The sequence below is a fragment of the Erpetoichthys calabaricus genome, chromosome 4 (genome assembly GCF_900747795.2).
Source record: "Erpetoichthys calabaricus chromosome 4, fErpCal1.3, whole genome shotgun sequence".
NCBI classification, from domain to species: domain Eukaryota; kingdom Metazoa; phylum Chordata; class Cladistia; order Polypteriformes; family Polypteridae; genus Erpetoichthys; species Erpetoichthys calabaricus.
The window spans coordinates 243,079,482-243,093,329 of NC_041397.2; the positions used below are offsets into that span (position 1 = coordinate 243,079,482).

Below are 13,848 nucleotides of genomic sequence, written 5' to 3' on the forward strand. Positions count from 1 at the left end.
CGAACACCAAAATGGAAAGACTGAGACACACATTGGATGGAACGTTATTCCACAACAAATTTGACGCAGTCGTCTAGTAGAATCAAACTGGCAAACGCCATGTAAAGTAACAGTCACTTCACTAGGTAGGCTGTTCCACTCTCGCAGTGTTCCCACTCGTCGTCCAGCGTCTCGTCTCGTGTCCTTGTTCCCAGTTACTCCGTTATCATCTGCAAGGCTGTATAGCATTTATAATGCCATGGGAGTCTCCACCTGCCTTCTTGACTTGAACGGTATAACGAAAAGGTTCCTGGAACGCAGAGCTCAGCACACCTATGAATACCCTGCACTCAGTCACCTGTGCACAACCCGCCCTTCTCTAGAGCGATAATGCTGGCTGTTACAATATGTTTTTTGTTTTTTTTTTGCGGGATGGTTTTGGTGCAAACCAGTGTATAAGCTCCATTTCATCTGACCAATCGGTGACACCTTCAGCCAATTCCTGTGGTATAAATGTGCCGCATTAACTTTATTACTAAAGGAAAAGTGCGCGCACTCTGCTTCCCCGCTTATTAAATAAATACAGCACGACAATCGTTTTCGTAATTTCAGACTGAATTGTATGAGAAACTTTTTTTTTATAATGCATTTGTTCAGGTAAACTCGGTGAATAATTATGCTAAACATTCTTAAGTAGATAATCTCCGATATTTTACATACGTAAATCTAAATCATTTATAGTAATTTAAAGTAGTCGTGGATTGTTATGTTTTAGAAAACCGCAGTACTGTATGTGTTGCAAGACGAGAATTGTTGTACAACACTCCCGCCTATAGCAATAGCAGTGGGCGTTGTTGAGTTTGTCCCTACCTTCTGTTTGGCTTCCACCAATCTTCGACGTCATCAGCCTCCAAGATGCCCTTGTGAGTGGCTGCCAGATTTCAAATTGTATCCCCCTCCCAACCACCCCAGCGTTCCCTCCCCAAGCCATAGGTCAGGTTGCTCCGCCTTCTACGTCATTGTGCATTAGTTTCCGGTCCGAGTACCGCTAAGGAAGCCGAAAAAAGAGAGTACTCTTTTAAGGATACTAGAATATTTGGTTAAGAAACAGTATTTCGGTCTACTGTGACGGTCATCGGGGTTTACCACGCTTCAAAAGCCTTTGGGCGTCGAAGACGCACACCACGCCTCCAGCTTCCTGTCTGTGGCTGGCCTGCTCTGCTCTTGTTGCTCCTGCTGGGAATGGCGACTACAGCTCTGTATGCGTGTACCAAGTGTCACCAGCGTTATCCGTTTGAGGAACTTTCACAGGGACAGCAGTTGTGCAAGGTGAGTTCGCTCGCCAGACGGTAGAGGTTAAAACAGGGAGATACGCAGAGTGGAACTGAATACCGGTGTGCATAGCACAGGGGGAGGAGGGTGTGTGTGTGGAAGGGGGTTGTAAATTTAAAAGGGGGCTACAGGCCGCGTGCAGAAGGTGCCTCCAGTAAATCTGAAGTAGCGGTTACTGTGCAGCCCGCCGCGTGGTATATTCTCAGTACTCCCAGTAAGTCAACACCTGGCCCAGGAATAATCTCCATGCCAAAAAAAATCTATTCGACCGTCACCTTTATTTAACATATTTTATAATTGAGGAATACCAGATTTTATTTGTATGTAGACATAGATGATATTTACAATGATCGAACTTTTTTATTTTTTTATTTAAAATGTGCATATGCTGGTGTGTTTCAGGTATTTTTCTTGTTGGGTCTTTTCAATTTTTTTTATTTAAGTTAAAGCTTGGATTACTTTTCTGTCTTGTTGCGAAACTATTATCTTTTGAAAATTCGCTGAGTGATAATACTTAAATATGTCTGAAATGGCAAAATCTTGAAACAGTATCAACTGATGAATTATTAAAACAGTGTTAATTGAAACTTGAAATAAAAATCATTTGGAAACAAATGCCTGACCTAGTTATTTTTTTAATATTGTAATATTGCATGCAAATTGTTAATTTTTGTTATACTGATAATCCCATTTTTTATAGTATAAAACGGTTGGAAAATCTAATGTTGGTATAAGAATGTCCGTCGTCAGTTTTGCATTTCTCATAATATTTCTGGCTGTTAACGTCTTACCTTTTTCCTTAGGAGTTTTGTAGTGGTAGTTGCTAACCTTCATATAAAGCTACATCCTTTTTCTATGCATTGAATAATACATTGTTTTAATTTTCAGTAAGATGCAAATAGGAGTGTGTATGACCTATGTTTTGTATGTACATTAACTCTTGTTTTAAGAAAAGTACATTATACTAAGGCAACACCAGAAGAAAAATGAGTTACTTTAAATGTCCACATTTAGTCTGAATATAAATCAAAATTTTCTTTTCTTAATCTGTTTGTTGTTTTTTCTTTGATTTCGATCTACTTGTTGCTTTACTTAGGAGTGCCGGATTGCTCACCCTATTGTGAAGTGTACCTACTGCAGGTCGGAGTTCCAGCAAGAGAGGTAAGTATGACAGCAGTCTTAACTAGAGTGGAAAGTAATCGGCTTCTTGGTTGAAAACTTAACAGGTTATTGTTCTACACTATTGAATCTCCATGGATTTCATTTAGCTTTTCTAACACTGTAATCAACAGAAAAAAGTTTTAATGTCAAAGGTTGATTCTTTAATGTCAAAGTGAAAGCAGATCTTTGCAAAGTGGTTTAGTATTCTTTTTGAATGATAAAGTATGACAACTTCCAAGGATGTGAACATTATTTATAGGCACCCTATTCTGGTTTAATTACTCGGCATGTAGTTGTTTTGGATTTCTGGCTTATTTGTATATTTATAGAAACTGAAGTTGTTTTGTCACCCCCCCCCCCCCCCCCCCCCCCCTACCTTTTTTTTGTTTTAAACTTGCCTACAGTAAAACCAACACAATTTGCAAGAAGTGTGCTCAAAACGTGAAACAGTTTGGAACAGTAAGTGTTTTGATAATGTTTGTTTGAATTTCAAAAAAATTAAAAATAATACCTTGTTCATTTGTGTGTGTTTATATATATATATATATAATTTTAAAGCATTAATAAGTGGGGCAAATTGAAAAGTGAAATGTCTCAAGTTTTGTATCTCATAGTGGTTAGCATTCATGGAAGATGGTTGAAGTGATTTTCTAGTTGTTAGTAATACATTATGTACCTTCTGTATCTTGTGTGCTTATTACAAAGTAGAAACTGATGTTACAATCTTGACACATTCCTTTTATGCCATCTCTTCCCCTTTTCTCTATCTTTTATTTTTGCAGCCAAAACCTTGTCAGTACTGCAATATAATTGCAGCTTTTATTGGGACCAAATGTCAGAGATGCACAAACTCTGAAAAGAAGTATGGGTCTCCACAGACATGTGAACAATGCAAACAGCCATGTGCCTTCGACCGAAAAGAGGAAGGCAGGAGGAAGGTACTGATTTGACACTTTTTTTTTTTTTTTTTTTTTTTTTTTTTTTCTTAATCTATTTATTTTGTCCTTATTTTTGCATTTTATAATTTTCCATCTAGTCCTCTTAATCCAGATTCATAACTTTAGAGAATCTACATCAGTTCCCAACAACATTTGTCACCAGGCAGGAAGCATCTCAAAGTGTGGGAAACTTGTTTGTTTGCAGAACACACTGCCACGCACACAATCATTTGAATTATTTAGTGTCCTTTGTTAACATCATGGATGTAGGGAGAAAGTTGGAGTGTGCTAAGAATACCCTACACAAAGACTGACTGGGTATGGTTCACATCCAGTCTACTGGAGTTGTAAGACAGCATAACTAACTACTGTACTGCCATGTTAACATGCAACCCTATTAAATGTTTTCTGTCAGCATTTTAAGGGCCAGTCAAAGAAATGGTTTTTATGGTAATTGTTCTGTTCCCCCATCTCTTCAATTTTTTTCTAAGAATCTTTTTAGTTGTGTACTTTTAATTTAATTATTCAAATACAGTAGCAAAAACTAGGTCTTGAGCATTTTTATTTTCATGTACAAATAATATTTGAAGAAAAGGTGCCAAAGATACAAATGTGAAAAAATGTATTAATACTGAAAGAAAAAAACTTGGAAGTAGGATTTATCAGCAGTCATGCTTTTTATGTAAAAACTGTAATGTAAAAGAACAAGGGAAATTTATTTACTGTATTTTCTCATTAGACTCTATTTACTGTATTTTCTCATTAGACTCAATTTTTAAATGTTACTTTTCCTAATGAAGACTTAATTCAGATTTCTTTTTTTATAGTCTAAATCTTTGCATAAAGTGTCAGAGCTTTAATTATGAATGGCAAAAGAGAGAACACTTTATTTCACATGTATATTTTAAGTTAACTTCTATCATATGTATACCAAATATATTAAGTGTAAAACCTTACAGCAATTGAAAATGTGAAATGCAGTCATCAGTTCAGTAACCAATTCACAGATTAGTAGCATATAAAGCTGAATGAGGTAAGCAGGGATGTCTCGTGTTTTAAGAAAGCACATCTGGCAGTTGTAGTATGTGTGTTGGGGCCACAATTGATGTGAAACAGGCAAATTGTTACACAATTGGAGTTAATGTGCAGACCACTAATTTCCTTGGAGTTTTAATTATTTACAAAATATTACCAATGTAATCATTGCTTGTTGTTGCCATGACAATTTTATGGTTCATCTGATAAGATCAACAACTGTACAAGAAACTGTCACTGGACTATATCAATTTATGAATGAAAATCACTTGGCATGTGAAATTTAGAGACTGTGCTGACTTTCCAGCATAGTAGAGCTTGCATCATTTTTTGTTTGCCAATAACATGCCTTATAAAGGAGCTAATGCTATACAAAATGTTAACGGGTATGGCAAGTTCAACCTCAATCTCTGCTTTTTCCATTCTGTTATAGTACATAACACATGACAGGTGAGCTTTTCTTCTGTTGGTGCAATCGAAACCACCCACATTTCTTTATTTTCTCATTGAGCATTCATTTGTTTGCAGCTCTCAAGCACACTGAACTCACCCACCCCTACCACTAAAGGCAAAATCAAACTTGTTTGATATTTGGTTGTATTTTGTAAATGCTTTAATTGCACTAGCTCAGCATAGATGTTTATGAAGAGGGATGAGGTAAAAACCAATTTCAAAAAGCAACTTTTAAAAACATTACCACTTTTTCAAGTTAATATATTCCTTTGCACAATTTGAAAACTGCATAAAGTTTACACAATTGATGTGAAATTACTTTTGGAAGCTGGTTCACAATGTGTGTAGACTCAATCTAGCACAAACTTTTTATTTGTATTTTATGTATAAAAATCCATCTGCCTATGAAGTTTTCAGGAGTGCTTTTTTATTTTAATAATCCTGTTGATCATTACTGAAAAACCAATCTCTTTGAAAAATGGGTATAGTTAAACATTTGTAGAGTGGAATCTTGTAACCAGACTTGTTACGTGTCTGAATTTTCATTGGTTCAGGTTGATGGGAAGCTGCTTTGTTGGTTGTGCACTCTGTCGTATAGACGTGTCCTGCAAAAGACAAAAGAACAGAGAAAAGGGCTGGGATCGTCTCATTCCAACTCCTCCTCTTCCTCCATTGCAGAGAAGGATCAACATCATTCCAAACATCACCATCATCGGCACAGCAGTGCTCATTCTAAGTATGTCCTGTTTGCCTCTCAGCATTTTTATTTTTTTTTATTTTATTTTTTTTATATTTGCTATACAGTTTTGTTTTTTTTTTTTTTTTTTTTTTTTTTTTTTATAAAGTTCCCTTGAAATAAGCATGCTAAATGTGCACATATCATACATTCATCAGTCCTTTGCTTTCCTTTCAAAAACTTGTTTGAATAACCACAATGTTCAAAATCTGTTCAGTTTAGTAATTTAACAATTACATTATTGTGACTTTTGCAAATTTAGCTAGTTTACGGACTATTGCAATCTATAAAATTGTTCTTGTTAGTACATGATAAAATGCTAATTGCAACAACTGTTAACATTCTCTCTCCTGAACAATTTTCATATTTCTGCTCCTTTTCTCTTTGTGTTTTAGAGTTTCACTAAAATGTTGTACTCTTCAGGTCGCCTGTTAGGCAGCATGCCTAGTAAGAATATTTTATTGAAATCTGAGTTTTTTTTTTTATTTTAGACTGAGCAGTCTTAGTCCTGAACAAGACCAAGGTCTGTGGAAACCAAGGTAAGCAATATTGTGGCTTAACTGTCCTATTTCAGGATATATAACCCCTTGCAATCAGGGTGAACCCCAAGATTTAGTCAGTTTTTCTCCTTTTTTTCTTTACTAATCTGTTTAAAAATGGTTTTACAGCCATAAATCATCATCTATTCAAAATGAAACTCCAAAGAAGAAGCCAAAACTGGAGACAAAGCCATCTAATGGAGATAGGTAAATGAATAGAATTACTCCAAGCTCATAAACCCCAAACCCCCTGATTGATGTCTGGCAAGACTTCAATCATGAAACACTGCAGTGGAGGTGTGCATGTTGCAGCATGACTGAATTTGAATTGGCTGGGTTAAAAAGGGATATTTGAGCAATGACATTGTGTTTTTGTTTGTTTCACAGTAGCTCCATTAGTCAGTCTATGGATTCTGGAGGAACAGATAATTTTGTCCTCATTAGTCAGTTAAAGGAAGAAGTGATGTCACTCAAACGACTGTTGCAGCAAAGAGATCAGACTATTCTCGAGAAGGAGAGAAAGGTAAGCTTTCCAGTATGCATTATTAGAATTATCAGTGTCTTGTATAAGTGTGTCAACCTCATTTTAAAAGCATTCTCAATAAACTGTGAAGTAAATGAATGCAAGAGTAGGTAATTTGGTGGGCATATCTATTATAGTCCTTGAGGTACAGATAGCATATTTGCTCTTGGGCATTTGAGCAGAAAACATTCTGACCTGTCACATGGTCAAATGATATAGTGTAGATTTATAGTTGAAATGAAAGTTTAAATCATTGAAAACATTTTTTAATACATTGTACATGTAATAGGTTTTAAAATAGGGGAAAAAGCATCAGTATTTGTAGTTTTGAGGTAACTGCAGAAAACATAATTGCTGTGTTGCTAGAACATACATAATGAACAGTTGTCTGTGAACCTCCAACTAAAGAGTTTAGGATCAGACATGGACCTTGTAATTTGTTTTTTTTAATGTAAATCTGGATTGTGTGGTTCTTTTATAGGTCTCTCACACACACACACACACACACACACAAATACACTTGTCCAAATGAGGGTCCTTTTTGTGAGGGTGTGGTGTGGGGTGGGGTTTTTTTTTTTTTTTTTTGTAACAATTACATTTTCTGTCTTTTCAAACCTTCACACATATAAGGACATCTGCCAATTTGTGTTGGTCCTCTTATTAGTCTTAATTTCTTTGTTGGCTATCAATAAAAAAACTAACAAACTTCAGTCTTTGTAGATGTTTATACAGTATTTTGCACTTTTTTGAACTATAAATGTATTCAATCATCTAGGTCTCAGCTTTTGGAAGTGTTTTTTTTTTTTTTTTCTCTCTTTTTAAACCAGTGTGGTCTAGTCCAGCAAAAGCCTTATTGATTTAACTCTATACATGCATGAATTGCAAAGGCCAAAGTACATCTGTCTGGGTCTGTTACAATTGGATTATACATACAGCAGCACTTTGCAAAACAATGACTTTATTGACAAACCATGCACCTTTTTTAAAATGTTACTGTTTTATGTTTAAAAAAAATAATAAGGTGGAAGAGTGCTTTTTAAGTGTCTAATTCTCACACTTGAGTATTTTTGTAGAGCCATTTTCTGTAGGAACTACAGCGTTAATTGTTTTGGGGCATGTGTGTACCCACATTAGAACTGGTCTGCAAATTTTGCTTTTTTTTTTTTTTTTAGGTAAGTTTTGTGAAGTTAGTTGAATCATGCTTGTATAGCACCATTTTCAAACTGATTCTCAATTGGACTGAGTCATAGGACATTTACCTTTTTAATCTTGAGCCAGTCTTGTGGTTAGTGTAATTTTCCTGCTAAAGGATTTATTTTTGTCTGAGCTTTAGTTTTTAGGCAGACTGTAACAACACATCTTGCAGTGTTAACTTGTATTTTTCCACCATTCATTGTGTTTTAACCAGATGCCCACTGTCTGTACTGTGTGACTCCTTCAAAGTAGTTTTTTGGCCATTCTCCGATTTCTTTCACACTTCTGTGTTTGCATGTAGTTTCAGAGGACAGCCTTTTTTTTTTTTTTTTTTTTTTTTTTTTGTAGTGTCTAGATTCCATTTCTTGATAATTGAACCAACAATATCAACTGGGACATCAGCCTTTGTTTTGGACCCTTTCAATAATGTATGCATTTGTATTTTACTTCTAATTTCTGAATGTGATAATGAAGATCAAAGAGCAACTATCCCTAATCTTATCCAGAACATGTGGCAGTCATTTGACTGATTCACTGGTGGAGTCTACTTTTAAGGCAACAGTATCCACTCTAGAAAATGGTTGGAGCTTCCACAACATAGTCGGAATGCTTTCATAAATCTTTTTTTTTTTCTTAAATTATTCTAACAAAACAGCACTGCCAAACCTACTTTGGAGTTTATGTGCTTTGAAATAAAATATTCTTGACAAGTACCTGTATGTTGCAGTATAGAATTAGGTGTTCAGTAAAATTGGTCAAGAGCCTTTTGAAAGGCACTATATCTGACTTTGTTCACAGACATGCTACCCATGGAAATTCAAGGGAATTATGCCAGGGATTGACTGGGAAGACTACCATGTCATCCTTTGTGGGATTCTTGCCTCTGTTTGCATGTGCCCCTTGACTTACCAGCTTTTCTGGTAAATTCCATTGATATCTGAAAGTAGTTATAAAAGGAAAGAGGCATACCTTACTTTAATTTCATTATCCTATTTTTATCCATTATTTCCTTGTGAGTATCTCCATAGAATGTCAAGTTAAATCTCTTTATATGAAATACAGCTAATTGTATTTTTGCATAGTCTAATGCTGGATAGTGTAGACCAAGTGAAAAATATCAGAATGACTCCAGCACTTGCAGTTAATAACCAACTTTAAAATCAATGTTGCCTGAAATATAGCAGGGTATTAAATTCTTGCTAGCATTTCAAGTCCAGGCTTAATGTGCCTATGTACTGTATAATAGAAGGGCAACTGGCTTGATCTTGCAATAGACTATGTGAGTGGTTATTTCTTTGTATACTAGTGTTCGTTACTGTTCTGAATTCATGTGCCTTTTTTATCTTTCAGCTAACAGAGTTAAAGGCTGATTTTCAGTACCAGGAGTCAAATATGAGAGTGAAAATGAACAATATGGAAAAAGCACACAAAGAAGCAATGGAGCAGCAGCAGGTAGGTCTACAAGACCAGAAACTATGGTGGGTGGGATAAAAAAAGTTTCATAACAATTTCATACCTTATGAACATGTCCAGTCTTAAATTTGTTTGTTTGGAATATTATTATTATTTTTTTTTTTTTTTGGAGAGTTAATTTTTTATTTTTGTACTTGCAGGCAAAGAACCGTGAGCTTCTGAAACAGGTTGCAGCTTTGTCAAAGGGCCGGAAATTTGAAAAGACTGGAAGCACATTTTTATCTCCCTAAGAAAAATGGAAGGGGGACAGAAATAAAGTATAAAGATGTTTTAGCTGTCAACACTGTGAAGCTGTGAAATGACCATTCAAATTTGGGTTATCCAGGAGCACAACATCAGTCTGCGCAGTTGAACAGGCATAAGCAAGTTGGACGCCACAAGGCTGGTGTACAATTTTGTTTTTTTTTTTTTTTGTTTTTTCTTCCCACTAAGCAAAGAAACACTATGGCAATAAGTTCACCAGTCACAGCAAATCTACTTGAAACAAGACAGATACCATTTAGAGCTGCCTTCAGGTGTGGCCAAGAAGCAGATGTTCAGCTATCTTTCCACAGTACTCTGCAGGTCAGATTTGGTCATAGCTATATCCTGCGCGTGGTCCTTTAAGGCAAATGTTGGCAGCAACACTGGTTGCACAATGTGAAAGCTGGTCAATTTTAATCTTTTTAATGACTCAAAACAAGCCTGTCTGTCCCCTTTTTTTTTTTTTTTTAAATAAACTTTTTTTAATTTATTGATATGTTTGCACTTCAGTCTTGCCGAACACAAAGTTGAACTTATTCATAGATACATTTATTTTGAGAGAAACCAGCTTAATTTGCTCCAAGTCTCCTTACGTCAAGCCCCCAACATTTTTAATATTATTATACTAATGTATGGCTATAAAACCTAACAGCTCAGTGTTGATCTGTGATAGGAGTTGAAAAAGATGAACAGCAGGTTGTGCAGGCTAAATTGAGAGGAAACACCCTTCACCATCATCTTTAAAAGAAGCACCAAGAACCCAACATCAGTGCAATATTGTTGAATCAGTTATATAATTACCATGTGCAATAATGAGAAATGTTGCGTTTAATCTATTGCCAACACTCTTTAACTGGAATTACAAATGAATGTCCTTGTGTAAAGGGCTGATGCCTCTCATTTTAGCAGTCATGCCTCTCAAATGAAGTGTGAAGTGATGCTTAGGAGATTGAGATCTCCACTGACAGGGAGAGAACTAAAGACTTTAGATGCAGCATCTGTAAAATGTTATGAAAGTCTTCTGCTATGGCTTTCTGGTCATTTTTCTTTTAACCTCGGTTTTCAACTTGAAACCTCCACGGGGGTCCCCCATGCAGGGATGGTGCCTGCTATAAAAGTGCATGCAATCCCACTGCTGGGGCCGTGGCAATTTGTACTGTATTATACTTGTAGACAGAATTTTAATCATGTATAAATGGGATATGTAGGGCCTTTGTGTAAAACTTGTTACTTGTATGGTTTATAGTTGGTGTATGTAAAGAAATTAATGTACCTAGAATCTGCTTTGAAATCTCACTTTTTTTACAGCTCTGATCAGAATGCTGTACCCACCCATTGTACAGACTCACTTTTGTACTTTTTGCAAACCCAGTATTTCAAAATATTAAAACTTGGTAAAATCACAACTGTTGTGCATGTGTGGTGCCATACCTAATATCCTGCATTTTACATTCATGTCCATCTGAATGTCGCAAATCTAACTGATCTTACTGTAATGACTTGTAAGCAGAGAAAATTGAATCAAAATCCATGCTGTTTTGGACATAGTGTGTTTTGGCAGTAAGCTCTATAATGCAATGCTGTTACATTAGAATACAGCATTTTCCTAGTAGCCCCTCAAAATAAGCACGGAGTGTGCTACTTTACAGGATGGGAAGGGGGTTATAAAATGGACTTAACATATTTTTTCATATTTAGTAATTACCATATGTTAAGGGAAAAGCCTGGTATGTGAAATTTGGACAAAGCTCTCTCTAGTAGATCTTGTCCGGTGTGCCTAAAGTTTAAGCAGGAGTGTGAAAATTTAAGTCCCAAAATTTCCAGTAAAGTTCTAGCCCATTTCTGTCATATATTCGCATAGTGCATTTTAATTGCTTTCCATTGTATGTTGTTTTTTTTCCCTTAAACATCATATTGATTTGTGGTGAAGTAAACTTGATTTAAATTCTACATTTTCAGTAATTCAGTTTTATCATATGGTACAGTCTCTCTCTCTCATAATTTAGAGTTGCTAGTTGCCCTAATCTGCACACCTTTGGATGTAATTCTTTTACATTATCCCCAAGATGAATCATACAACCACAGAGAGAATGTAGAAGCTCCACACAGTACTTGGTTTGGGATCTGAGCACTGGATCCTGGAGATGTGAGGCAGTGCCTCTAACCACACTGCCTCAACCTGCAGAATTGAATACTCCAGTTGAATTCACAGTATTTTATCAAATTGAAAAAAGTCACTTTTTTCAAATGGAAAGAGTTACACTAGTTAACTTAATCTAGCTAACACTTTGCACTGCTTATCTGCTAATTTCCAGATGTTTATATAATAGCACAATTTTGGCAAAACAAATCCCCTTTCCAAAGGCAGCATACAAGTACCACACATCAAAATAAAAAAAATAAGTAATTTGCTGCATAACCAAATCTTACAAAAAGGTAGGTTCTGTGTTTCTCATATGAAACCTTTTGAAAATAATCTCTGAAAACTTTCCTAGAGCAGAATTTAAAGATAACTGACTGGTGATTTCTGATGTCTGACAAAGTCCAGTGGTGGTCACCAAACACTCATGCTGGATATTCAGCCATTGTCATTGTCTCAGGGTTTCTATGTTGAACAAGAAACCTTGTTTGTACAATTTAAAAAAAAAAAAAAAAAAACTTTTACTGTAAAACATAATGAAGTGTATCCATATTTTATCTTGTTTGCTTTGGACAACTAGTTATTCAGAGCAATTCAGTTTGTGAGACAAAACACTAAGTCCACGATATCATTCATTATGATTTCAGGCTTTACAATATGATACTCCTACAATATAGCATTTTCTTTAAAGAAATGTACTGTATATTTAGTGTTTAAAGGTGTTACACTGAAACATTTTGGAACTAAAAATATTCTTTTAAGATGTTCATAAATCACTGCAAAATCAAATCTGTGTACAAATACACAAGCTTTAACAAGTTTTTATAAGCCATTTCTATTAACAGAATATCTGTTCTACAGTAACATCCAAATTTTTTTTTTTTTAATTTTATTTTATGAGTTAACATCAAAGATTGCGCTAATAATGGCTGTTCCATAACTTTCTGCCTGAATGCCATTCTGAACTGTTGGTTCTTATTTATCCTCTGTAGTTGTTCACTGGGTATAGATGTACGATTTGGCTTCTTTTTCACTCTTCCATCATGCTAGAGGACTGCTGTTGAGAGCAGTACATCATCTGTTGCTGCCCCTATTTCCGTATTGTTTATGTAAGGTGTACTAAGAGCACTTGAGCACTCATATTCACATCTGTAGTTCTTGATAACTGCATTGTGTGTGTATATGTGAAACAGTCAACCTATTCATGTACAACCATGTCCATGTTGTGCACTGACAACTTACCCCATCACATCATTACATAGACTGAAGAATACTTCTGCCAGGGTGCAGTTGGTTTGTCATTGCATACCTTGGCTCTAGTTTTTCATAATTTTAAATCCTTCAGTTTTCAACAAGATGTTTGTTTTTTTTTTATTTCATTCATGTGGTAATTTCAAGTTTAAGATATGCAATACATGACCAAATTTCATATTGCCCATATGTTGTATCACAAACCTTTGATAAAATTAAATTAGCCTTGTGTCTAGATAATATTCAAAAATATTGTAGGCTTAAGACCATTGAAGAATAAATTCTGTAAAAACGAAAGAATTTGCTGTTACTCATTGATGACCTGATCAAACCCAGTATAGTACTCATAATATCCATCCATCCATTATCCAACCTGCTATATCCTAACTACAGGATCACGGGGAATCTGCTGAAGCCAATCCCAGCCTACACAGGAAACAAACCCCGGGCAGGGCGCCAGCCCACCGCAGTACTTTTAATATCCATCTATTTTTCTGAACCTGATGGAATCCAAAACAATTTTAGGATATATTCTTTTTATATGTGAAACTCTGGAATTGCTGCTGTACAACAGATATCAACTGTCAATTTTTGACAAACTCTTTATTCTTTCCATATTGCACATCACACTTAATTAGGAGACACTATAATGTCAAAATGAGTTATACATGGCTTTTCAATTATGATTCTTCATGGAGCAGACTATGTACGTGCAATTAATTTGCACACTTGATCCTTGTACAGTGTTTGCTTATATGAACAGAAGCACTACATTAAACACATTGAAAATTGCAAAATACCCAGGTAACGGCAGAGGAGAAGCAAACAAAAACTTGAGTCAATTGCATTGC

The 13,848-nt window shown here is 35.5% G+C and overlaps 1 protein-coding gene across 1 annotated transcript; it reads left to right on the top strand.

Annotated features, from left to right (window-relative positions):
- The first annotated feature begins 419 nt into the window (after window positions 1–419).
- Window positions 420–11,012, top strand: fam76b (family with sequence similarity 76 member B). Its single transcript, XM_028800502.2, has 10 exons — window positions 420–1,308; window positions 2,408–2,472; window positions 2,877–2,931; window positions 3,255–3,410; window positions 5,453–5,634; window positions 6,126–6,173; window positions 6,303–6,380; window positions 6,561–6,696; window positions 9,241–9,342; window positions 9,504–11,012. The coding sequence occupies exons 1-10, from the start codon at window positions 1,222–1,224 to the stop codon at window positions 9,591–9,593; spliced, it is 999 nt and encodes a 332-aa protein (XP_028656335.1). The 5' UTR covers window positions 420–1,221; the 3' UTR covers window positions 9,594–11,012.
- Window positions 11,013–13,848: the final 2,836 nt, after the last annotated feature.